Source organism: Miniopterus schreibersii (assembly GCF_964146895.1).
Source record: "Miniopterus schreibersii genome assembly, chromosome: 16".
Taxonomy (NCBI): Eukaryota; Metazoa; Chordata; class Mammalia; order Chiroptera; family Miniopteridae; genus Miniopterus; species Miniopterus schreibersii.
In genome coordinates this window covers 20,595,049-20,620,376 of record NC_138116.1, presented here as the reverse complement: position 1 = coordinate 20,620,376, position 25,328 = coordinate 20,595,049, and the positions used below count along the sequence as shown (strand labels likewise).

The following is a 25,328-nucleotide window of genomic DNA, read 5'->3' as shown; positions in this document are numbered from 1 at the left end:
GACCACAGAACACCAGTGACCACAAGGATACCATTCTGGACAGGCAGACTTGTTTAATGCCACTTTCTCTACCAGCAGCTGTTAAACCAGGGACCTGTTCCCAGATTGGAGATCCCAGGTTATGGGAAGCAAGCCAGCTGTGGGTACTGGGGTCCCTGGATGATGCCTTCTTGTGCTTGGCACTCACTTTCCTTCTTCACAAAGAGGGTGCATGTCAGAGAGGTTTGGGGCTGGGCAGCAGCCACCTGCTTAGAGTGGGGAGCCCACTTCTGCCTGCTGCACCCTCTCACTCCTGTGGGTACCATCGCAGTACGGAGGCTTCTGAGTGGCCTTGCAGGTACATAGGGCCATTGTTCGGGTCTCCTGGGCTTTGAACTTGAGTGGGGAAAGGCCAGTGTGTTTGAAGAAGTGGGAACCGTCACAGAAGGGCTGGTGAGGGAAAGAGAAGTTAGTGACTTGGCCCCACCTGATGGGACTGGGCAGGTCTGGGAGAAGCAGTGCACAGTGGTTTGGGCTCAGGCTCCTGAGCAACACTAGTTTACCTCTCACCTGTAATGTGAGGGTAATAAAAGTTGAGTTGTCCCAAGGAAATAATAACCATTTATTATGCACTTTGCGTACAGTAAGTGTTCAGTAAGTTTGAGTCATTACAGCATTAGTCTCCAGGGCACAAGGACAGGATTTTCAAGGTGAAACGGGGTCTTAGGTATCAGCACTATTTACACGAATAGTTTTTTAATTGCAGTGTCTCCATTGGTTCATGAAACTCATTTCTTTCCCCACATTCTTGGTAAAAACTGGGTTGGAGAGAGCCTAGGTGCATCATAGGGCTTTAAGACTGGGGTATCAATTTTTTTGGCTTCAGGAAACAACAGCATTTTATATGGAGTGGATGTTATAGGGAGGAAGGGGGTGACTTACAGTGAACTGACTGCCTAGTGCCAGCGTACACTCCCAGTCTTTCCCAGGAGGTATTCAAAAGAGACGGTAATGGAAACCAAGGTCCACAGAGGTGGAGTCAGGGTGGGGTGGGAGGGGAGCTGAGGGAAATATGCCACTAAGTCAGCCACTCTGCAGCTGGCATTCCCTTAGCACTGCTCCACCCTCATGAGGACTTGCTCAAAGTCAAATCTGTGGCAAAGCAGGGCTGCTGACACTGTGGCTCCATGCCACACTGCTTGGAGGAAAACAGTTCAGAGCTCAGCTGGGGAAGGAAAGGGGCCCTGGAGGCTAAGAATATGGAGCGGTTCCTGCTGGATGAGAGGCTCCTGGGGAAGGAGGGAGAATGAGTCGGGAGCAGGAAGCCAGGCTGAGAAGACAGCCACAACCAGGAAAGTCAAACTGGTGTGTGGATTTTCAGAAGACACTGGGAAGGGGGACTTGGGGGTAGCAAAGCTGGGCAGAGTCTTCTCAATGTTGGGGTTCCAGGACTGGGAACCTTTGGCCTAAGTGCTTCTTAGGAGAGAGGAAGAGAGGCAAGTCTCTCAGTACTTAGAGCGGAGCCTGGAATGAGCCCTCTGAAAAGGAGGGCCCATCAGAAGCCAAGTCCAGGACCCTGGGCGCCACCCGCCCAGCTATGCGACTAAGTTTCTGTATCTCTTGGCTCATCTCAAAGGGTTGATACAGAGAACAGAGCTCAAGGCTATGGGTGCGCCAGCCTGAGAGTATTTTTTCTTGAGAGGGAGCTCCCAGGAGACACCTTGCTTTCCCAACCAGGGGTGTCATATGTCAATGGGATGGGGGAGGGGGTCTCTCACCTGCTTCTTGCTTCGGCCACACACACACCATCTGTAGGTTTTCCCTGCCACCAGTTCCACCTTGATGGGTGTTTTCTGGGCCACCACAGGCTTGGCTGGGGTTTTGGGGAACCACTTGGCCTATGGCAGGGAAGATGAGGAGTTTGGGGTCAGCCCGGGGTCCGGGAAGCACTTTCCTGCCTATGGCTTTGTCTGATTTCCCACTGGCCCTGGCTTGTGGCTGGCTTCCTCTGCAGGAGGCTGATCTTAAGACACTCTGCAAGGACATTCCCCCCCAAGACATCGAAAGTACCCTGAGCTCCAGATCGGGAATTTCAAGTCCTTGCAGGCATTCAGTTAGGGGACCCAGCTGCTTTCTCTGAAAACCCTGGCTCCACCCAGGTGCTAAGGAGGAGAGGGTGGGGATCCTGCAGCTAAGCAGGCCAACTGCACCTGGGGCCTGGTTTATCACGCACTGCTGTCTCCAGCACAGAAGCCTGCCTCTCTGCCCTGTGCCCGTTGGTCCAGGCTACCTCCCCTGAACCATGGCAGGTGGCCACGGGCAAGACAATCGAAGGCTGGAGCCCAGGAAGCAGGGCTGACCCTTTCTGGTTCCCTTTCCTGGGCTCTACCTTTGGGGTCTCTGGGCCTGGGGAACTTGGGCAGAGAGAAGGGGAAACTAGGGGTACTTACCAGCCAGGAGGAGATGTCACGCCTCTGGTTCAGCTTCTGCAAGGCACGCAGTCATCACCAGACGGTGGTTTGGAAACAGAAAAATAAAGTCAATGGAAAGCGGAGAACTTCCAGAGGGAAGTCATCCGGGAAGGAAGCGCCGACCGCTTATGGCGTAAGGAGAAATGAGGGTAAGAAAACGGGATCACAAGACGGGACAGAGAGACGCTGGGGAGGTGCTGGCACGCAGCGGGCGCTCGGGAGGGCTGCAGAGCCGGCGTCGCCGCGCCGGGGGCAGGCGGGCGGAGCTGGGGGCGGGGGGCATGGGGCAGGAGAGGAGGGGTCGGCGGCGCCGCGGCGGGGGATGCTCACCCAGGCCACCGGCCGCAGGAGTCCGCCCAGGCCGCTCATGCCGGGCCCGGCCGCCACGCCACTCGGGCTCCGCCCCGCTCCCCCGGTCACCTTTCCGCTCACCCCCGCCTCCGCCTCGGCCCGGCCCCGCCTCGGCCCGGAAGACGCCGCGCGGTTCCGTGCGGGTGGGGGCCGAAGGCCTGCGCGGGTCCAGCCCAACCGCTGGAAGCCCAGACGAGCGCCAGTCCCGCAGCCTCCTCTGGCCTCTTGCGGGGGTGAGCTGGGCTCTCCCAGCGACCTCTTTGGCACCTGCTTGTCTGCGGAATGAGCCGCGGAGCATCGCTTTTCGTTTCCTCGCCGGCGCTCGTGGGCCACATCCCCACCCCCGGGAGCCGTTCCCTCCAGCAGAGTCTAAGGCAGTGCTTCCAGAAGTGCAGGGCGGGCACGTGTCACCTGGAGCTATACCATATCCTTGTGGGTGGGGCGCAGGTATCTCTGAATGGTCAATGCGCAGCCTGGGTATTTTGTGCGTTCTACTATTTTGAGTGCTTAAAGAAATGTAATAGCCCATCCCCCCACTCCACCCCCAAGGCTCCCACAGTTGGCAGGCCACCTCCCTTTCCCTTCAATAAAGCCAGACAAAGCAGGGTCTCTTTGATTTTTTTTTGTAAAACATTCTTTTATTAAAAGAACAAGTGCTGTTTACGAACTGCCCTTCGTACAAATAACATCCGTTATACAAAGATACAAGATCCGGGTTATGCACAATTCCAGGCTTCGAGGTGGCAGGGGGGGCATTGCCTTTTGGGCTGAGGATATAAAGGTTTTAGAAAGAATGAAAAAGGAGCCCTGGGTTTGCAAACCATGGCTTCCCCTCCCCGCTCCCCTAGGAAGGGTCTGCTACATTGAGACGGGCTGGGATGGAATGGGGGTGGGGTGGGTCTGGGTTTGAGTCTCCAGTCCTGCCACCTAAGTCCCAAGTTGGGCTGGAGGAAGCAAATAAAGGGCAATAAAGGCACCCGTTAGTCCCCAGCTTCTCAGTAGATCAAGTCAGAGTGGTCAGGAGCTAAGACACTTTTAATCTGATTGATGTAACTGGAGAAAGCCAGGGTACCGGGCCCCACCTTCCTCCATATTCTCAACTGACTGATGTGTCTTTAATCCCTCCAGACACTTGTCCCTAGGAAAATAAGTTGGGATAAAGAAGAATTGGGACTAAGCTGCCTACCCCTAACTCTGGCCTACCACACACCAAGGAAGATGCTGGAAGCTGGCAGGGAGGGCCTATGCCTTTGAAAACTTGTCTGCATTTCTAGTTTGGGAAAGGGAAGTGTGAAGATCACCCTTAATCAGAGCTGCCTCTGGCTCTGACCCCTCACTTGTCTGGGTTTTTTTCTAGGAGTACTTCCTTAGAACACAGAACAGGAATGGCAGGAGTGCTCTCCTCAGCCTCAAGGTAAGGGCACCTGGAGGCAGCAGTAGACCCAAGGGCCTGAGGGGGAAAAACTCACACACAGGAAAATCTTTTAAAAAGCAACCTTTAAAGTGTCATATTGTCCATGGAGAGGATCCATCAGCTCTGAGCTAAGACAGTCAGTGCTACATAGATACCCTCCCATCCTGGGCACAGCCCTGCACTCACACCATACATCACACACACAAGGACAGCCAGACAGCCATGTGGAGGTGGTGCAGTGGGGGGGGGGAGCAGAGGACCAGGAGGCCAGGTCCTGGCTCTGTCCGCGCTCCTGTCCCTCTGAGGCTAGGAGGTATCCCCTTTGAAGTGAGGAGCTGGCTCAAATGACCCCTAAAGACAGGTCCCTTACAGCTCTGACACACATGCACCAGTTGTGACCTCAAGGCCAGTGGCTCTGCACGCACACCTCATTCACATCTCCAAGTCGAGGGTGATGACACATGAAACTCCACTCTCATACATTTTCAAACTCCACTTCTGCCCTGCAAACCACATCCTTTCCCTCCCCTAGACAGTGATCTACAAATCTGCATCCCTTCCCACTCCCCATCCAAACTGTCTGGAAAAAGGGACGGAGTCTGAGAGAAGAGGGTTAGGTCAGCATAGCCATCCCCCTACATTGCGACCCTGCTCCTTCCTGAAGATCTCTAGACCTTTCTTATTATAAAGCTCCCTAAAAGATGAAAATATACTACCTCTCTCCTGCCCCTCCCCACCCAAATTGAGGGACAGCACCAATCCATACTCAGCCTAGGTCCCACCTTCAAATCTAACCTGACTACCTGCTGCTGCACCCAGCCTGGGAAAGCTGGAAAACATAGACTCTTGGAGATGAGAACCCCAGACTCAGGTGCAGGGAGGGAGGAAGGAGGTCATGGTTCCAGTGCACTAAATCATTTGGACCTCTACTCCCTGCCACAGCAGCCTTGGGCCAGTTTACTTCCCTCGCCATCCAGAACAGAAGCTGACTTCAGCTCCAAGTGGGTTGGCCTTGGGCAAGGGAGTGGGTGTGAATGAACAACTCTTCTAAGAATCTCTGAAGGTTATTTTTCTTTTCAGTGATTTGGGGGCAGGGAGTTATATAGCTTAATAGATGAAGATTAATAAAATGCTGAATTCTATCATTTCTTTCTAACTGATATTTAGCATTAATAAAAAGTGAGTATTTCTGAGGTCATCACAACTGCCACCCCCCTCCCCCCAAGCCCTTGCAAGTGCCTAAGAAATTGCCTCTGAAAAGGTTTCCCACTCACCCCCCTCCATTATCAGCTCCCTAACATATTACAAAGTCTTATCAACAGTAATATTAATATTATTTTCAGTATCAGAAAAAAACCAGTTGAGCAGCACAGGCAAAAATATATCTGCACTACGTTTCTGTCATTGCCAAAAATATACACATCTTCTTTTCTTTATTTAAAAAAAAAACCAACAAAAACCCAAACAGAAACACACACACACACAAAATGCACACATGCAAAGAGACTGACAAGACATGAGCATCAGGGAAAGCTGGAAATGCCTTCTCCTGGCTCCAACCCCAGTGCAACTGAAACACAGACACAGACACAGGCTTCAACCTTGCCCCTCTCCTGGCTGTCCCACTGGCCCCTAGGCCTTTGCCGCCAAAGCTCTGGGCAGGTGGGGACCCTTGAAGGTGAGAATCTAAGCATTGCCCACTATACCCTGCGGGAAGTAGCTGGTGGGTGAAGGGACAGTTGTTAGGTCAGCTTAAGCTTAAGTCTCCCCTGGTTGGTGAGGGTGGGGGTAGGGTGCAGGAAGTGGGCTGGCTAATTCTGGGAGATCTTCACTAAAGGAAGTGGCACTTTACCCTCCCTTGCCCTGTCCCCTAATCCCTGGGGCTCCCCTTGTGCCAGGGAATCAGGACCAACTATCAGTGGGGGCAGGGGAGCTGGGGCAGGGAGGGGCACTGAGACCATGTGGGATCTGGGGAAGGGAAGGCAGGATATTACCCTGATTCAAAGCCCTCAGCCCCCAGTTACTCTCCAATATTGGAGTACTGTTCTGGTTTTTGTTAACCATTCATGCCCCAGAAAGGGACCAAAGTTGGTGAGGTGGGGAGGGTGCAAACAAGAGCTGGGAGCTCTCCTTCTGAGCACTGCTCCTATCCCTGCCCTCGGCTGCCCCAGGTAGAGGGACACACACACACACACACACACTCTGAGTCAGGCAGCTAGCTCCATCTCCCCACCCTCGGCACTCCTAAATCCAATAGTGCAAAACGGGGCAGGGTACCCAGGGGGCTGGGCCTCCCCCCCACCCCACCCCTTGCCCAACCCATCATTGGGCTCCCCCCAGAGATGGGGAGGCTTGAGCTGAGTTTGAGGCCAACCTGCCCCTTCCTCAGCCTCCTAGTCTGTGGGCTTTTACAAGCTCAGCTTGTGACCCTTGTTGGGGGGCAGGGGAAAGGGACTGGTGAGAAACAATCTAAGGGATCCCTCCTGCCATCTGCCCAAGTTGGGAAGAAATTGCAGGTACAGTAGGGCCACCCCTTCTTCCATAACAGATTTCTGCGCAGGGACAGGCCCAGGGCCTGTCCCCCACTTCTCCCCATGCAAGTGCTGATCCATTTTATGTGGAGGGTCCAACCTACCCCCACTTATGCCATGGCCCACTTTGCTCTTTGAGGAACCGCAACATATCTGCTGAGAGTAGGGGCTCCTAGGTTGGCTTGGAGCCTGTCCTCCCTCTGAACCCCTCACAAAGGGTCTGTGCAGAGGGGAAAGAGGCCAGATAGAAGGAGCTCCCCTCTTGGTCTCAGTCCTCAGCACCACGTGCGCCCCACACTCGCCAGGTCTCAGCATGTGCTCTGGGCTGGGACTCTCCAGGGTCTGGGCGCAGGTACCTGGTCCAGGCTAGAACCCCCTCAAACCAGGATTGCCCCCTCCACTTTGGGGATCAGAAGAGGTGTGGGTGGATTTAGCCTTTTTCCTGGTTGGCTGAGGCTCCTTTGTCAGCGGTCTGGAAAGAGAGGAAGGGAGGCTGGGGCTTTGGGAAGTGTCTAGTCCTAACGCCCAGTTGAGAACAGCTCCTTGATCAAGAAAGCTTTTGTAGGGTACAGTGAGGGAGCCTTGACTTGGGCTCTGGCAGGTGTACACCAAAGTCAACAACGTGTTGGGGACGGGGGTTGCTCTGTACAACGGTGCCTGGTTAAGCGGGCATGTTCCAGTCAAAGCCAGCACCCTGTGTTCCCGTCAGTATAACCTCAGAGGAAAGAGGGAGAGCGTTTCTGGAAATGGCCTACCCAGAGCATCATCTCTTTCTACTCAGAGAGGAAATAGCCTTTTCTAATTGGTCTTCCCAGAGGAACGCTCTTTTCTAATTGGTCCTTTTACTGTTAGTCCATGCTCAGAGTGCATCTTTATTGGATCTGCAGGAGGTTACCCCAGGTTCTAGCAGAAGCCCTGGAGTCTGGAGCAGGGTGCTTTGCTGACCTAGGGGTCACTTCCTCCTTCTAATGATGCATCTGTTATACCTTCTGATGCTCCACCTCTGCCCATCCCACAGCAGGAAGACAGGGCAGCCCCGGACCCCTTACTCACCCCTCCTTTGGGGCCACTGCCACTGCCGTCTGCCCCAGACAGGCTGAGGAAAGGGTTGGTCTGAGCAGTCAGGACTGGAGGGCCGCCTGCTGCTGCTACTGCTGCGGCTGCAGCTGCTGCAGCCATGAGACTTGTGTTGTTGCCGAGGGAGGGAGCCACCAGGGCTCCAGCGGGCAGCAGGGGTGGGGCAGATGCTGCGGGCAGTAGGCCAGGAGTGCCCGCTGACAGCAGTGGGGTAGAGCTTCCTGCCAGCAGGCTGGCCATGGGCAGCTGGGAGCCCCCGGCCATCTGCAGCCGCTGCAGCTCCCGCTTCTGCTGGATCTGCTGGATCATCTGGTAGACAACGGTCTGGTGTTCCTGCAAGTAGGCCAGACTGCTCATTGGCCAGTGGTCCCTGAGGCCAGCTTGCCCTGCTTGGCCCAGGCCCCATCCCATCACACTGGAGGCAGGAGATGGTCAAGGTTCTCTTGTCTCTAACTCCCCACTCTGGGCCTCAGTCTCCCCATCTGGACAAGAAAGTGGTTGCACACCATCAGGGTTTGTCAAGTGGGGCAATACCGGCCAAGCACAGGGTGCTTAACATCCCCGGCCCCACTCCAGTCAATAAGTCAGTTTCTTAGTCACTATAATAACAACAAATGCTCCCAGAGGTGGTAAAACCCGAAGTTGGAAAACATAAAACTAGGTCAATAATTTTCAACTCCCCTTCTTTTTTGTTTTTCATTTCAGATTCATTTATTTTTGCTTTGAGTAGGCAAAGCATTTTCAAGTATTCTAAAAACCAAAACAATATATCGTGGTTTACCTTAGGAAATCTTGCTCCTACCCGTTTCTATCTGGCCCCTAGAGATAACCAGTTGAATTAGATTTTTGTGTCTCTTTCTGATGTTTCTTTATGTGAAAATGATTATTGTTTATATATACTCAACTCCCTCCTTTATTTTTTAAAGGGTAATGCCTTTAATATGTTTTTAAAAAAATTGATTTCAGAGAGAGGAAAGGAGAGGGAGAGACAAAAACATCAGTGATGAGAGAGAATTATTGACCAGCTTCCTCCTGCATGCCCCCTACTGGGGACTGAACCCACAACCCAGGCATGTGCCCTGACCAGGAATCAAACTGTGACCTCCAGGTTTATGAGTTGATGCTCAACCAATGAGCCACACCTGCTGGCTCAACTCCCTTCTTTTTAAAAGACACAACTCCTTTTCTCCAAAGGAAATCTTAGCATAGCCCAACATATAAGACAGACCAAAAAGGGGCTGTTCCGGTTGAGGGGTTGTCACCTGCTCAGCCAACTCTCCACACAGACGCTGAAGTTTCCCCCTAAAGATCCTTGGGCGTGGGATTGGAAATGCTCAATAACAAGACTTGCCACCCTCTAGACCTGCTCTCACTAGGATGTGATCAGGGCCACTACAGCATCCCGTCCCCAATGCCTAGGGGGTTCTGAGAGCAACCCTTAACCCTCTTGTCCCACAGGGGATGCTCCACAGGTGCAACCTCAGCCCAGCCTGGGGCTGCTCTCCCTCCCTAAGCTGGCCCAGACTCTCTGAGATGGGTGGGCCCTTCTAGCAGAGCTGGAGAGGGGAGATGGCCTGGGAAGGGAGGGCATTACCGGGGTCAGCTGTGGGGAGGCTAGGAGCTGCTGGAGCTGTTGGAGCTGCTGCTCTTGTTGCTGCAGGAGGTGTCTCTGCTGCTCGGTTAGGCTGAGGCAGGGGGACAAAATACAGACCATGGGAAGGGACAGGGAAACACTATCCCCCCAAGCTCCCAGACTCCCTCAGACCCAGGTGGAGACAGGCAGGGATGTGCAATTTTAGAGGACTAAAGAGAAACAAACTGAGCTCAGAGAGTATAGCAAGAGGTAAGTTAGATGTTAGAACTTTCCCAGAAGGAAAACCTAGATTGGGGTACAAGAAATAAACAGTTTTGTCTAGAGAGTTGCTGTCCAAAGGGCACTCATATCTAACATCTAGGGAGTACCTGGGGCCAAGAGGTGACTAGATTTTATACCCTATAAGATCGGAGGACATTTTTCCTTTTGGGGGACTGTGGGTGTTTGGGGGGAGTCCCTCCCAGAGCCAGCCTCCCCGTTCCCTTCCCCAGACTGAGCTCTCCCTCACCTGTTGAGACAACCTGGCAGCTGCAGCGTGGGGGCCCCACCAGCCTGGCTCAAGCCTGCAGGGTTGGGGGCAGCAGCCCCATTCAACCCCCCAAGGAGCCCATTGAGGGGCAGGGCCCCGCTGCCCGCCAGCCCCCCCAACAGCCCCTCAGCCATGGGCATAGCCCCCAGCCCCACTGCCCCTGGTGCCCGGCCCAGCCCATTCTGTGGCTGGGTTGGGAGCGGAGCAGGGGCCCCAGGCAGGGCCAGGGGCAGAGTAGCAGGGCTCTGCTGGAGCAGGGGCAGCGGTGGGGGCGTGCTGTGGAAGGACAGCGACGAGCTGCTGCGGCTTGGGCAGCCTGAGTGTGGGTCCTGGGGAGGGAGGGGGAAGGGTGGGGTCAGAGGAGCAGGGGGCCAGCATGACCTTTCTGGCCCCCAGCCCAGCACCCACCAACATTCTGATAGAGCACAGCCACCCCCACCTCACCCCCAGGCAGAGCCACCCAGAAGGAAGAAGCAAGGCTCAGGATTAAGGCTAAGAATCTTAAATGTCTACACAAATCATGTTTACAGACCACTTCCTGGGGGCCCAGCGCCTGTCACTATCCTAGTTTACCGCTAAACATCAATGATGGTAGTGAGCATCTAGTAAACCAGACCCAGAGTTCAGTGCTCAACCTGCACTATCTCATTCTTCCCGCTTCAGAGGTGACCACTGAGTCTTAGGCTCAGCAACTCTGCAGACAGCTAGGGTGACAGGCTCAGGTTCAAACCTATGTCCACAATTCAGTGGCTTGGGTGGCTTCTCTGCCTCTGTTTACTCACTTATAACATGGGGGTAAACAGTAGTGCCTATTCCATAACTACCCATTCCACAGTGAAGACTAAACAAACCAATGTTTTAAAAGTCTCAGCACAGGACATGACAAAGGGCAAATGTGCAATTGATCTTAGTTATTATGATGATTATTACTGCCCAAGTCACACAGTAAGTGGCAGAGAGGACAAGAAACTAGTTTGCTTAATTTCAATAATAACCACACATAACAATAGTAAACTGCTCCCCCGCCACCACCAATTACACAGGAATCCTTTTGTGTGAGGCACTGTAATAAACCCTTCACAAATACTTCTCACAGAGGCCTTCCCTAACCACCTTATATCTACATAAGAATCCCACCCTCCCATTCTTCCTCACAGCCCTCAAATTATTCCCATTTTAGCACTTTCCCCGGTTTGTAATTACTGACTGTTTTGTTAGAGTTAGCCTATTTTCAGGAGCAGGACTGCGTCCGTTTTCCTCACTGATTGCTTTACCAGTGCCTGGTACTAAGTGGAGACCTCATAATTATTACTTATCTAATGAAGGAATGAAAGGATCAATCAGCTCATTGCTCAGCCAATCACTTAACTGTTCAGCCTCCAATAGCTGCAGGGTGGAGGTGGAACCAGGAGGCCCTTGCGCCTCCCCTCTCCCGCCCTTCCCGAGTGCCCCTCCCCGCAGTGCCCACCTCCGAAGACGTGGACAGCGAGTTGTCCAGGCCGAGACTGTTCTTCCCCGTGGGGCTCTTGCTGGTGCTCAAGGAATCGCTGCTGCCGACTGAGGGAGGGGGGATCAGCGAAGGAGGTCAGGGCTGAAATCGGAGCTTGTTCCTAGAGCCCGGCAGAGGCCCCCACTCCCGGGCTGGGTGAGCTCCCCTTACCTTGGGGAGGCAAGCCAAAGGGCCCAGGAACAGGGCCATTGGCGGCAGGCAGGACGGCAGGCAGGGCGGGGAAGGGCACAGAGAGTTGCACGTTGAGAATCTGCAGCCGCTCCTTCTTGGCCGTCAGGCTCAGGATCTGCTCCTGAAGCCGCTGGTTTTCCTTCTGCAGCGCGTGCAGCGCCTTCAGCATCTCCACGACTGCAGAAAGAGGGCGAGAGTGCCTGAGGGAGAGGCGGGGCGATGGCTGGGGGCGGGGTCAGGGGATAGAGGGCGGGGCCTGGCGGAGGAAATCCAAAAGAGACCTAGAAAAGAAGGCGCGGGCAAGCAAGGCATTCAGGTGAGCTAGGAAAGGCGGGACCTGGGGAGCCGCAGGTGTGAGGACCAGAGGCGGGGCCTGAGGCTGGGTTTGAGGCCTTGTGATTGGGAGGGAAGAGACCGGCGGAAGTTTGGGCTTAACAAGGAGTCCGGGGGGCCAAAAGCAGGGTGCAGAGGCTGCGGAGCCAGGAACAGGGCCTACAAAGAGCTAAAGGTGAGGCTGAGGTTCGCAAGAGTTAGGGCTGGGGTAGGGCGAGGGGAGGAACCTTAAAGATGTTTGGGGACTTTAGGGAAAAGGGGACCGAGTCTGGGGGTCCTAGGGCAGGTCTCCCAGCCCTGAGCCCCCCTCCTCACTGTTGACGCCGGCCTCGCCGTCGCCCTGCTTTTCCAGCAGCTGCTCCATGTTAGTCGTTCCGGGGGCTGCTGGGTCTAGTTGGCCGCTCCCACAGGGTGCGGACGCTGTCTGGTCGAAGAGTGCAGGGAGGCTGCTGATGGGGGACCTGGGGTCAGAAGGGAATACCGGGCTCAGGCTTACCTACCACTCCTGTCTCCCTCTCTTCCTCCCCTCCCCACCTCAGGGGTTCCAGTCATCCCCTTCTGGACCCCACCCTCTTCAGGTGCCCCCTTCTCCGCCCCCTCCTCCCGGAGTGCTTCCCCAGCCCCGCTCCCAGGCCCTCCCCCAAGCCGCCGCCCCCTCCCTCACATGGAAGACAGACTCTCCTGGGGGGAGGTCCCCCGACACCGGAAACTGCAGTCCTCCAGGTCTGGCTCTTGGAAGGAGAAGGGAGGGCAGGGATCAGCGGGGAAAGGGTGCCAGTTGGCCTCACAGTCCCCCCCTGGGAAGTGGGTATGGGATCTGGAACCTTACAGCAGACCTCTTTCCCCAGGATCTCCGAACCCCAGACTGGCAGTTCTAGCTCATGAGGCGCTGGGAACCCTGGTATGGAAACCCTTGGGAGGTAAAGCCATGGATCTGGTCTCTTCCCTTCTCTAAGCAGAAAGACTCCCGCTGCCTGGCTACTTTCAGATCCACCTCCCAATTTCTTTCCTGGAAGCTTAATGCTATAGAAATTTTGAGTCGAGACAGTCCTGGGTTGAACTTGGACCTGATACTTGCTCTGGATTTGGGGTTGAAACTAACCTCTGAAGTGATTGTTATGAGAATTAAAATAAGGTAATAAATGTGAAATGTTAAGCTGCATGCAAGAAGCCCTTAACAATTGTAGCTGTTATGTTTTGTATGACCATTTATATTCATAAACCCACAAATTAGATGGCAAAGCCCTTGGTTGGGACACAGAATTCCGATTTGAGTTGTGGGGGGGTAAATTAGTCTACTGAGACGGGTCTTAAATTCTGGATTCGGTATCTTTAAGGCCTACCTAGCCGCGGGGTGATAAGCCCCGCCCCCTAGCTGGCCAGGTGGTGTATCTGCACCAATCAGCTCTTTGGGGCTAGGCTGACTCTCAAGGGAGAGGGTGGGGCGCTTGTGACCCGCCCCTTTAACTCCTATATACCCTGAGAGCAGGTTGCCCAGCTGGTGTGATCTCTGTACCCGCTGATTCCCAAAGACTCATTGTGAAGCCAGCTAGGAGCTATACTGCGGCGGTAAGAGAACTGGGATTAGAGTTCGGGGCCCAGAATTTGAGTTCCAGCTCTGCCTTTCTCTACTTCAACTGCCTTGAGCATTAATCTGCCTTTCTCCTGTGAGATGGAGTAATTCTTCCCTGTCCTGCCCCAACCCCTCACCAGGGGCAGGTGAAAGTGTACCCTGGTTTGTTGTGTGTGAAAAAAAATTTTTTGTAGGGTGGGCAATGGCTAGAGGGAGGGGGCAGCCAGAAAGCCCTCCCATCCTTTTTTGGGGGGTGACATGCAGGTGATGGGTGCCCCTCAGACCTTTGGGAAGAAGGGAATGGGGTCAGAGACTCACATACCTGTGTGGCTGCTCTCGGCTTGGGTAAGGAGGGGGTTAACGACACCCATGGGGGTTCCAAAGATGTGAGTAGAAGGGAGGCTAAAGGTAGAGCCAGCCAGAGAAAACACCTGAGGGAAAGGAGGTAGAGTCCAGCCTGGTGGTTATTCTTGGATCTAGGGCACAACTGTGCTTACCAGGTGGAGGGGACCAGGTGTGCTAGGGAGGAGAGAGGACCAGAAAGAGGGAGAAGTTCTGGTGATCAAGTCCAATATCTCAAGTTCCCATTGGAGGGCTGGGGTCTTTGGCAACCTGTCCCCCACCTGCCCAGGGATGGAGGAGCACAGGAGTAAGTCCTCACCTGAGTGGTGGAGATAGAAGCAGAAGAGGAGGGGAGGGTGCTGGTGAATGGGGAGCGGCTGAGACGGGGCAAGGCAGAGGTCCCAGGGGGCCCCAGCAGGCTGGAAGAGAGGGGGGTGCTGCAGACAGCCCGCAGCATTCCACCACCATGGGAGATAGGGTCCTTATTACTGGTGTAGATGCCTACAGGCACAAGGACACAGAGGGAAGCATACAGTCACCACTCCCCAAGCCCCTCCAGTCAGGTGGCTCAGGAAGCAGGGGAACACTCCCTGGATCTGGCCACACACACCAGTTTACCTACCTAATTGCTGCAAAGATGTCACTTCTTGCCTGGGTGATATCTACTTGACATGACTACTTAGACTACCCTGCCCAGGAATTCCCAGCTTTTCTAATACCCCAACCAAAACTCTTCATGTCCTACTGACAACTCAATCTCTCCTACTACAACCATGCAGAAGATGGGTACGGGGAAGAATCTTAGCAGTGACTGTCACTTCCATCTTTTATCTCTATCCTTTGTAGTAGTTTCTATCACATTTCCTTCTAACTGCATGCTTATCCCTATATCCCAGCACTAGCCTTCCTGGGCCCTCAGATGCCCCACATCCCAAAAGGTTACTAACCTGCCCCTAGCAGGGGGGACTCCAGGCTCAGGCTGGGCAGGCTCCCAGAAGGCCCAAAGGTGCGGGAGGCCAGACCACCCAGGCCAGAGCTGACCAGGGAACCTCCTGAGAAGGGTGAGGCAGCAGTGGCAGTAAAGCCAGCCAGCTGGGCACCAGGCAGGGAGGGAGCAGCTGGGGCCCCAACGCCCTCCTCATTCCTGCTGCCCTTTGGACGTCCTGGCCCATGTCGGCTCCTCTTGCTGGCTTTGTGCTTCTTCTCCTTCAGGCCTGTCTCAGGGGTCTCTTCAGCAGGCGCAGGGGCAGCGCTCAGTGTGGGCATCCGCTTGTGGGTGCCTGCTGAGGTCCCAGACCCCAAGACATGGGGAGACTTATAGTCCCCAGGGGATGGGGCCCGGGCCCGACCTGAGCTGGAGGTGGTGGTGGAGAAGCGCATGATGGGTCCAAAGCCAGAGAAGACCACCTTCTGCTCAAAGACGTCAGCCTTGGGGGGCTCAGGGGCTGAGGGAGAGGGGGGAGCTGAAGGGGCAGGGGCTGTGGGCTTGGAGTACTTGTCCTCCTCTGGCTGTTCCAGCTTGGGGAAAGCAGAGAAGTCAGGGGAGCTCTGCAGGGACGAAACTGCACAGAAGGAAAACAGAATTACAGCTGGATCCCAGATCCCTCCCTCCCTCCCTCCCTCCCACTCCCAATGTGCACTAGTGAGAGAGAACTCTCTCTCTGGTCAGGTGATGGGGAAACCTGGTTTCTAGTCCCAGCTCTGCCACTGTCTCTGTCCTGGGATGAGTGACCCCCCCACCCCAGCTTCCCCACTTATGATAAAGTGGGAGGAGAGAAGAGTTCTACTCAAAAGGGAAGAGTTGAGGGGAGGGTTTGGAGAAATATAATTTGGTGGGGATCCTCCATCTTTAACCTGAACCAATTTAAGAAGCAAATGAGATGCAAACTAATAAGCAAAGGCCCTTGCTACAAAAGCTGAGGGCTAAAGGCCGTCCCATTCCCAGCCTCCTCCAGGAGGCTCACCTGCCCACACTCACCTGCAGGCTGGAAGGGCCCCCCAGAGGAGGAAGAAGAAGAGGAAGAAGAAGAGGAGGAGGCGGAGGTGAAACTGCTCACACCTTTCCCACTGCTCAGCTTCTTCCCCTTGTGACTCAGGCTATGGCTGGAAGACTTTTTCCCCTTTGAGTCCCTGTTGCTCTCAGAGGTCTCCTGAGTGCTGGCCTCATGGTGGGAGGAGGAGGAAGCTGAGGAAGAGACCTGAAGGAGGGAGGAGAAAGGAGAGAGGAAGGCTTGAGACCAGCTACCTGGGCCTGGCTTCACCCTGACTTGGGAGTGGAGCAGGAGCACACAGGACCTGGGCTCTACTGGGAGGGTCCTGAATTAGCTTCAGGAAAGACTTCTGGGTAGGGAGATGGTGGTGGGAGTCCCTAGGCTAGGAAGATGGGGAAGCAGCTGTGGAACTTCTGGGTATGAGGAGAGGTAAGCACTCTGAACCCAAGAAGCTGTCTATCCTTCACCTCAGGCAGGAGAGAGATAAAACAGTCCCAGAGTCTTACTGATATACTCATTTGTTCATTCATTTGTTTAAGAAATACTTGCCGGACTTGTGCTGGGAAGGGGTGTGGGCAGGAAAGAGGGCTGCCCTGGCTGTATCCTTGGGCCCTTCAGTCACCACCGTTCTGTCCCTGCTCACCCCAAGCTGCAGCCACCTGGTTGACACCCTATTCCCTGGCCATTCTGCGCCTTTCCTAGACAGCCTGAGTTTGCAGTACCAAGCCCTCTGCCAGGAGAGCCTATTCTTATTCTTCCTGGAAAACTCCTCCTTCAAAATCCAACTTGGAAGTCCCCTCTTTCATGAAGCCACCCTGGACACCTGGGGTGGAATAAGTCACTCTGTCTTCTTTATTTCCAGGGCACTATGTACCCCCATCAGCCATGTCAACAGTTGCCACACTATACTGAAATATACTGTTCCCATATTTGGGGCCCCCAGAAACCTCTCTGAGGGTGGCAGGGCAGGGGTTGGAGGATGGGCTTTGGTGGGCTCTGCATTTACTGCCATGTTTATGTTGCATGGCCTCTCAAACTTGCTGAGCTTCAGTGTCCATACGGGGCTAATTATGCCTATTTGGAGAATTACGAGGAGCATAATGCCAGATACATAGTGTGGGGACAATAATGATGATTCTGATGCTGTTAATATAATGCAGAGACAGTACCTGTGGTGGTTAAGAGTACAGGTCTTCAAGTCAGACTGCATGGGTTCAAATCTTGATTCTACCACTTACTAGCTGTGCACTTTGAGGCAAATTACTTAATCTCTCTTCCTCAGTTTCTTCATTTATTAAATGGGGTTAACAAAATACCTACTTCATTGGACTGTTCTGAGGATTAAATGAGCTGATCCCTACACATCCCGTAGATCCCGTTCTAGAAGAGAGGCTGGCATGTGGTGACTGAGTTAGAGTTTGTATTACTGCTAGGGACAGGGCTTTTCCTCCTGGTGGAGACCGGGTACTCAGCAGACAAACCAACAAATGCCAGAGGGAGGATGGATGGGAGAATGAGAGCCACCCTTCGCTGCCCTCCCTGGGGGGAGCCCTTGTCTCCTCTTCCTCTTTGTTCTTTTCAACAGCTGGAGTTCTGAAGGGAGCCAGATGTGGTTCGGAGAGCAAGGGAGAGAGGGGGGAGGGGGGGAGCTGAAATGCTGGGCGGGTGGAGGGGATGAGCAGAGTGCTCCAACATGCCCAAGGGGATACCCAGCCACTGAGGGGCTCCCAGATCTCTGGCCCTCTCTTTCCACCTGTCTGCAGGCCCCAGGGAAAGGTCAGAGGGCAGAGATGACAAGCTTTTCCAGGTGAGTCCTGGAAAGCAGGGCAGGGAGAGGGGTTACTGGGGCAGTTGCCACAGCAACATCCCCCTAGAAACCTGATACCTGAGCCTCCTGCTAAGATGCCCAGAGCTCTGCCAACCTCCTTAGGCAGTGGAAGTGAATGGAGCAATAATGGTGACAGGAGGAAGCAGTTTCTCCGGGGGCCCCTGTTCACATTCCCTGGGGAGGGCAGGCAGCTGGAAGGAGGGGCAGAGAGGGCTGCTCTGGCTTGGATTAGTGACTCCTTGGCGTCGGGTAGGGCCTGCCATTTGTTTATCCTGATGTTACCCATTTCTGGAGACAGGCCTGACATACCATGCCCCTCCTGGGAAGATGGGATGATCAGGAGGTCCAAGGTGTTGTCAGGGCCTGCCATGGGCTACACTTTGAGTCCCTCCAACAAGCATAGAGTAGGATTTTGGTTAGGTCACATGCTGTGGGTGTCTTCCTGACACGAGGGAGAGGTGCAAGGGGAGGGGTGAGAGAGAAGGGGTCCTCTCTACCTATCTCTGAGGAATGGGCTATAGCTTGGAGAACTGGCCTGAGTACTGTATTCACAGACAAGAGCCCAGTGCTGAAGCTCTGTGTTTGGACAAAGGCAGATGTGAAAATCTGGCAGCCAACAGGCAGGGTGGTAACCCCCACACACCCCTGACCTCCTGGGTTGGTGATTGGTGGGGCTATGGTATAGAGGGGGTTGAGGTGGGGAGCAGAGGCACCTTAACCTGAAGCTGTGGGGGATGCCCAGGTCCCTGGCTCACCCTGGCCCTTCACACCCTGCTGCTGTGGCCATCCCTCCTGGGTGTGGGCAGCAGTACCTTGTCAGCTGTAGGTACCACGGGTGGGGTGAGGATGCTGGGAGGTGACTCAGGCCGCTTCTTGTGCTTCTGTTTAAGGCGTTCCTTGTCCTTTCGACTCTGGGGAAGGACAGGTGAGCAGATATTGGTGTTGGGAAGCATTTGGGGTGATGATGATACGGGGATGTGGGCAGTGGACCCCTCTCAAAGATGGGCGATGTGGATGTCATCTCCCCCTATGGAGGAACTGGGGGACTTTGACTGGACAGGAGTGCCTCAGGCAAGTTCCTCTGAGTCAATAGCCCCTCATCCGTTCTGCCTGCTAAAAATAGCCTGTCCCGTTATCACACCAGTGACACAGAGCACCACACACATGAGCACACACCTGCAAGGGTGTCCACTGGGGACACGGAACCGTGCAGAGGGATGGGAGCCAGGTATACTGTGACATGAGGCACAGGGGCACTCAGGCATGTACACTTACAAACTGGGCTAACACAAGGCTAGACTGGAGATGTGTGCAAATGTGCAGGGCCATGTGTTGGGGAGTATGGGGACACTGGAGGAGCCACACAAACACAAAGAGCCCCATGGAAGCCAGGCCCTCACGTCACCCTCTGTGATCCTCCCATGTCACTTCCTCAGCCCCCTCCCTGCCCTCAGTGGCTCAGAGGAAGGAAGGGGACAGGTCCCAAGGCCTTGGGAGCACCTTGTGGTAGCTTCTTGAAAGAGGTATGAGTTTGTGAGTGTGGCAGGACAGGTAGAGGGAGAAGACTTTACCTTCTTCTGTCCCCTCTCATGGTGGGAAGGGTGTTTCTCCTGCTGGGTGGATGGTGAGGCTGACCTGCTCCGGCCAGTGATGAAGCCACTGCCACCTCCCCCTGTGCCGCTGCTGCCTCCTGCTGCTGCTCCTCCACCTCCCCCACTTGTGTGCCGGGAAGTCTTCTGGGGAGAGAATTGAGAGGAGTTGCCAAACTCTCCTCTCATTAGCTTAGAAAAAGGCTCCTGAAGGTCGTGATCCTGGGGACCAGACCCCCTGTTCTGCCTGTCACTAAAAGGACCCTGTATTCTCAGTGATGCTCTGCTCAACAGAAGGACATTCCTTAGAGCTTCCCCAGCTCATCCAGTACACAGATTTGGCAACTCAGGCCCAGAAGAGACAAGGGTGTTTTGGCTACAGCAAGGCATGCTGGAGCTAGAACTGGGGCCCAGGTCCTTGTTCGTCACCCACCTGTTTCCACAGTGCCCTCTTGGCCCACCTCTGGCAACATGAGCCAAGGCCCACCTGTGCCTCCTTTCCCGGGGTAGAGGGTGTATAGGGGACCCTTGTGGCAGCGACTGCTCCTTTATACTCCACACCCCATCCTTCCTTCCAGACATTTCACCCTAGCCATCAGCCCTTCTCCCTTGTTCTTAGCTGCCCCCTCCAGCAAACACAGTGGTTCCTTCTGTCCCAAAGGACTGCTGCCCTGAAGAAGGGGGTAAGTAAACATCCACAGCAAAACCCCAAATGACCCTCATGCTGCCTCTCCTCCCAGCCACAGCCTGCTCCTTCCTTCACTGCTAACAGACTCCCCACTAACCAGTGTGATGGCTTCGCCTGTCCCAGACTTGCAGCTGCTCCCTCTAAGGTCACCCACTACCTCCCAATTGCCAAATCCAAGGACTAATTTCAGACCTCATCTGACCCAATCGCTCCCCTGGGCACTGCTCTTACCATGCCAAGCTCTTAAGACTCTCCCATTCATGGTTCCCTTCACACCTTCACTCACCCTACCATCATGGGCACCTGGGAATTCCAGCCCTAGCTTATATACCTGGGACTGGCATTACCACCCTGCCTGGGGGTCTGACAGCCACCAAACCTGAATATTCTCACTTGGCACCTCCTATAAACCAAACTGATCTCCCTACCTTATCCTAAGTCATAATCAAACCCTGAAACCAAGGTGAACATGTAACTTATGATCCAAATCAGGACACAGTTGAAAATGAAAGGGGGAACTATTAATAATTACACCAGGGCAACAGACACAAACTAGGACTGTGTGGGGTAGACCAGGACAGATGCTAATCTTACACAAGCCTGCTGCACCCGTTCACAGCACCCACAGGTGCTCAAGCCCCATCCACCAGCACTGAGAGCCTGGATCCTATCTATCACCTTCAACCCCTCCTTTCTCAGCTACCCTCACACATAGGCAAGTCTATCTAGAAATGTTCAGCTTTATCCCTCCATTCCCCCCTTCTGCAGCTGTCTCCTAGCCACCAGCCTTGGCCCTTTGGATCCAGCTTCCTAGTGCCTGCCAGGGTAATCTTCCCTAAAAAACAAATCTGATCACGTTACCCTCCCGCTTACAAATAGCCTTGCAAACCTGTGGCCTACGGGTGAGGTCCAAGCTGCAATCCTAGTCAGGCCACAGCCTACCTCTCCAGGACACCCCATAGCTTCTGGAACACACAGGTCTTTCCACAAACATGAGATAGTACCCCTTTTCCAGCCTCTCCTTGGCTCCCTGAAGCCTGGGGCAGAAGGAAGCCCAGCTCTGGCCCTGCCTGAACTTTTCTGCCTCATCTGCTTTGTCTCCACCAAACACCCCGTTCTGCTACTCACAAAATCCTTTCTCTTCTCAGGACTTGGCCCATGCCAGTCCCCCTGCCTGGAGTTCCTTCCTCTTTGTCTTTGCTTGGCAGGCTCCTAAGGAGCTTTCATATCAAACTCCCTGTTCAAACCCCATACATGCTGTAAGTTAAGTTACATAACCTCAGTAGGTCTTAGTTTACTCATCTGTAAAATGGGAAAATACAGTACATCTAGTTCTTAGGGTTGTTGGGAGGATCATACAAAATAATGCATGTAAAGAATTTAGTACACAGGCTGGGGCACAATAAACCCCCACCCCATGTTGGCTCTTATTGTTCCCACCTCCATTAGCTTCTGTGCTACCTCTTCCTTGAAGCCTCCCAGACTGACAGGCAGGGTCTGAGCTCTCTCTTCTGGGTGAACTGCCTAGTTTAACTCTGATGCACACCCCTCAGGCTATAGTTCAATTTATTCTTCATTCAATGAGGGGTTCCTCAAGCGCAGGGACATTGGGATCCTTCCATCTCTGTCTTCTCAGCACCAGGCACCAGCCTGGCCCAGAGCCCATGCCCTCTAAACCATGGCTGACTGACCCATTCACGCCCTGGCAGACGAGACTCACCATCTTGCTGAAGTGGTATTTGCAGTAGCCGCAGTACTTGACATTGTCAACCTCCAGCACTTCTTCCTCACACAGCAGGCCTGCCATTTGGGCACTAACCAAGAGAGGTCAGCCTGAGAGGGGTGTGGCCACAAACCAGACCAACCTCTTCCCTTCTACCCTCCTGGGCCCTGCTGGGGAAAGGCCAAGACCATCCAAGAAAAAGCACTGTCCTAATCACCAAGGAGACAGCAGCTAGGATGAGCCATGGGTGGCCGTCCATGGCAAATCTCGGAGGGGGTTGATATAGCTGGCCTGGGATCTCAGAGAACCCTGGAGAGGGAGGCATAGGGGCAGGTAGGGGTCTCACCAGGTGACATGGAAAGCTTGTCGACATCCGTGCCGGTTACAAGTCATGCAGGCTCCTGAGGCTGCCTTGCTCTCCCGGCCCTGCTCCTCACAGATGTAACATGTCTGCAGGACACAGCACAATCGTTCCTTCCTCCTTTCCACCTAAGGGACCCCTCAATTCCATCCTTTCCCCATTATCCTAGGTTAGCGCTATCCAACAGAATTTTCTGTGATGATGGAAATGTTCTATACTGCACTGTCTGATACAGTAGCCATGAACCATATAGGCTATTGAGTACTTGAAATGTGGCTGAGGAACTGAATTTTAAGCAGTATTTCACTTTATTTATATAGCCACATGTGGCTGATGGCTAAAATAATGGCTAGCACAGTTCTTGGATGGTGAGCCCTGTAAGGTCAGCAACTGTGTCTGCCTTGCTCCCTGGTGAGCTCATTCTCACCTCTGACTAGTACCTGGAACCCACCCTCCTCAAGGCTGGCTCCTTCTCATCCTCCAGCTCTTAGCCTAAATGTCTCTTCCCTTTACCACTTTATTTAAAGAAAGCCCCCGACGAGGTATTCTTTATTTCAGTGCCTTGTTTTCGTCACAGCATTTACCACGAACTGCATTTACTTTATTTTCCCGTTTATTGATATTTACAGTCTTCTCACACAAGAGTGTGAATTCCATGGGGGAGGGAGCACATCTGTTTCGATCAGTATTGAATACTGTGTGCCTGGTGGTCCCTTGCCCCAAGTTTGACGCATAGTAAGCACTCAGTAAAATTTGTTTAGTGCATGAACGAATGAACTGCTTGCTAAGATCAACTCTGGTAGTACTTGAATAAGCATGTCTGTCAGTGAAAGGTGCCTACTCACTTCCTGAATTCCCTGAAAGTATCTGTTGGACAGAATCAAATTATACTGGATGGAGAGGTGGAGGGACCCAGCGAGGGAGGGAACTAGTATGAGGGCACGGCAGGGGCCGCTGACCTTGTTGAAGCGATCATGAGGCACATACTGCAGCACGATGGGCTCCATGGTGAGCACGTTGGCAAACTGCACCTCTGGGATGTAGAGGGCACACACCACATGGGCCCAACCTGGGGAAATGTGGGGCAGGCCTCAGCTGCTATGGCAAGCCCGAGACCCTGACCCCTCACAGCCCCACACCGCAGACAGTCCCCTCCTCTATAGCTTTCCCATCAGATTCCAGTGCCAGCTGGGAAAGGGAAATCAAGCACCCCCTGCCACACACACACATTCCTGCCTTCCCAGACACAGCTCAGGGGGCCTTGCTGACCTCAGCAGGTGAGCCCAGGAGCTCAGGGTTCCCCTCACCTCCATTGTCAGTCCTCTTCAATGCCCCATCTTTGTGTGGGCACAGCTCACACCTCTGCCAATGCAAGGGGGCACAGGGATTAAGGGGGGCCTTTCCAAAGGGGTGGAGATCTGATCTGCCCCCCCAAACACATTCAACGGGCCCCAGGAGGAAATGATAAACTGTCTATAGGGGAATGAGTTGGGGTATAGAAGAAACAGGATTGGCCACGAGCTGGTAACTGTTGAAGTGATGGGAACATAAAGTTCCTTATAGTATTCCCTCTACTTTTGTACAGGTTGGAAACTTTCCATAATAAAAGTTCGAACAAATAAGCAAACAAAAATAAAAGGCCTCTTGCCTGAGGTGGGGCTGAGTGAGGGATGAGCTGAGGGTGAGATGGGGTTGGTGATAGGTGTGCAGGAAACAGGAAGTCCTGTGTGACAGTCCTACCCTAGTGTTAGCTCTAGCTCTGAGTCTCCCTAGCTTAACCAGGGGAGATGCTCAGGTGTATGGGTCTAGGGGGAGGGGAGTGTCAAACTCACCACCCTGGCTGCTCGCTCCTGAGATTCGCATTTCCGGCAGAACCAGGGTCCCGTTGGCACCTGGACGATGCCATAGCAAGCTAGGGGTGGAGGAGGAGAGTCACAGAGCAAATCTATCAGCAGTGGCTTTTCCCAGAGTAAGTGGGGAAAGAGGGTGACTCTAAAGGACTACAGCCAGTTCTAGTAGGGGGGGCTGCTCCCCCGTCTGGGGCTCACTCACTAGCGAGCAGGGCCACAAAGAATGCCCAGTGGGCACAGGCCAGCCTTTAACCACACAACCAAATACTCCAAGCAGGGGCAGGAAGTCTGAGTCCTTGACCTTAAACTCTAGAAGACCCTCCCTTTCTGGACCTGTTTCCCAGCTTCTGCCAGAGGTCATCCGGAATAGAGAAAACTAGAGGGACAACATTAACATAATCGAACACAGTTGTGTTGTTATGGGGGGGGGGTGCGTTTCTTAAAGGGCCAGTAAGATAAGAGTCGAAAAGTTGGGGGTCCAGGGACATTATCTTCTACCTCTAACTATAATAGGGCATGTAAAAAGTCCAGGCTGAGGGCAGGTGCAGCACAGGTAACCTACAGGACAGTGGCGGGAAGAGCCAACAGCTAGAACCTTAAGGGCTGTCCCAGTAAGGGGGTGGGGTGGGCAGCTGGCTGTGCCAGACAGGCGGGAGATGCCAGCCTGCGCCCTCGGCAAGATTCCTCAAGGAGTTAACTCCGAACCATGTGCTGCTGGGGAAAACTCCAAACCGCCCTCTTCTCGATTCCGGCCCCCTGCACAACCTCTCCCCTATGCACAGCTCTTCCCCGGAGGATTTTAGGAGTCCCCTCTCCCCTGGGACCCTTCTCCTCCCTTCCCAATACGCTCCTCCCAGTATCCGGAAGCGGGAGGGGGGATGACTCCCCCTTGACCTCTCCCTCAGGGAGCCCGGACCAAAATAACCAGGCAGGAGGGGACACCTCGATGGTAAACATTCACGCAACAGCCCCGACACTGGCGGTTCGGGACGCGGAGAGTGTACTCATTGCCCCCTAGACTGTCTCCAAACTCCCTCAACTTGGGGTGGGGGGCGCGGGACTGGAACAATAGGCTAGAAAACAATGCCTGACCCGGTCCTCCAGGACAGGGCGGGGGGAGCCCCCGACGCCTCCCTTCCCTTCAGGTGGGGTGGGGGAGGGGCGCCTGAGCCCCAGGAGGTCTCCGGAGGGCGCGGCCGAGGGCGCCCTGCGCGCGCCGCCCCCGGGGTCCCGCCGCCCCCCGCGGGCCACCCCCGTACCTTGGTGGACAGCCACGCTGCACGCGTGCCCATCACAGTAGACCAGCGGGTTCTCGGCCCAGCCCCTCTCGTCCGAACATACGCAGCAGCCTCCTACCATCTCCTTCATACTCCCATGAGCTCCCTCCGGGGCTGGGGCGGGGGGCCGGCCGGCGGGGGTCGGG

General features: G+C 54.3%; 1 protein-coding gene across 5 annotated transcripts; it reads right to left on the bottom strand.

The window, feature by feature from the left end:
• Positions 1-17: 17 nt before the first annotated feature.
• On the bottom strand, positions 18-25,328 carry LOC308546701 (protein AF-17). 5 transcript variants are annotated; one of them, XM_081115946.1, is made up of 22 exons: positions 25,165-25,328; positions 23,888-23,967; positions 23,363-23,417; positions 23,015-23,124; positions 22,041-22,144; positions 21,692-21,785; positions 19,266-19,430; positions 18,507-18,605; positions 15,854-16,073; positions 14,823-15,437; positions 14,195-14,376; positions 13,856-13,964; positions 12,625-12,691; positions 12,276-12,421; positions 11,607-11,804; positions 11,415-11,503; positions 9,926-10,275; positions 9,418-9,508; positions 7,800-8,156; positions 2,430-2,465; positions 1,758-1,877; positions 18-429 (listed from the first exon to the last, which is right to left on the bottom strand). In XM_081115946.1, exons 1-22 carry the CDS (start codon positions 25,271-25,273, stop codon positions 250-252), a joined length of 3,576 nt encoding a protein of 1,191 aa, XP_080972072.1. In that variant the 5' UTR covers positions 25,274-25,328; the 3' UTR covers positions 18-249. The 5 variants fall into 5 exon arrangements, with proteins under 5 accessions (XP_080972072.1, XP_080972068.1, XP_080972070.1 ...); XM_081115942.1 differs by lacking the exons at positions 18-429; positions 1,758-1,877; positions 2,430-2,465 and adding an exon at positions 3,418-7,218; XM_081115944.1 differs by lacking the exons at positions 18-429; positions 1,758-1,877; positions 2,430-2,465 and adding an exon at positions 3,418-7,218 and having other exon boundaries at positions 15,935-16,073.

Bases quoted from the DNA above. Each gene is read 5' to 3' on its own strand.
- LOC308546701 (XM_081115946.1), bottom strand. From the start codon at position 25,273: ATGAAGGAGATGGTAGGAGGCTGCTGCGTATGTTCGGACGAGAGGGGC. The intron at 16,074-18,506 runs GTACTGCTGCCC...TCCCTCCTTCAG, and splicing joins TGGTACCTACAGCTGACAAG to GTCTCTTCCTCAGCTTCCTC. The intron at 1,878-2,429 runs GTAAGTACCCCT...TCCCTGCCATAG, and splicing joins GTGACATCTCCTCCTGGCTG to GCCAAGTGGTTCCCCAAAAC.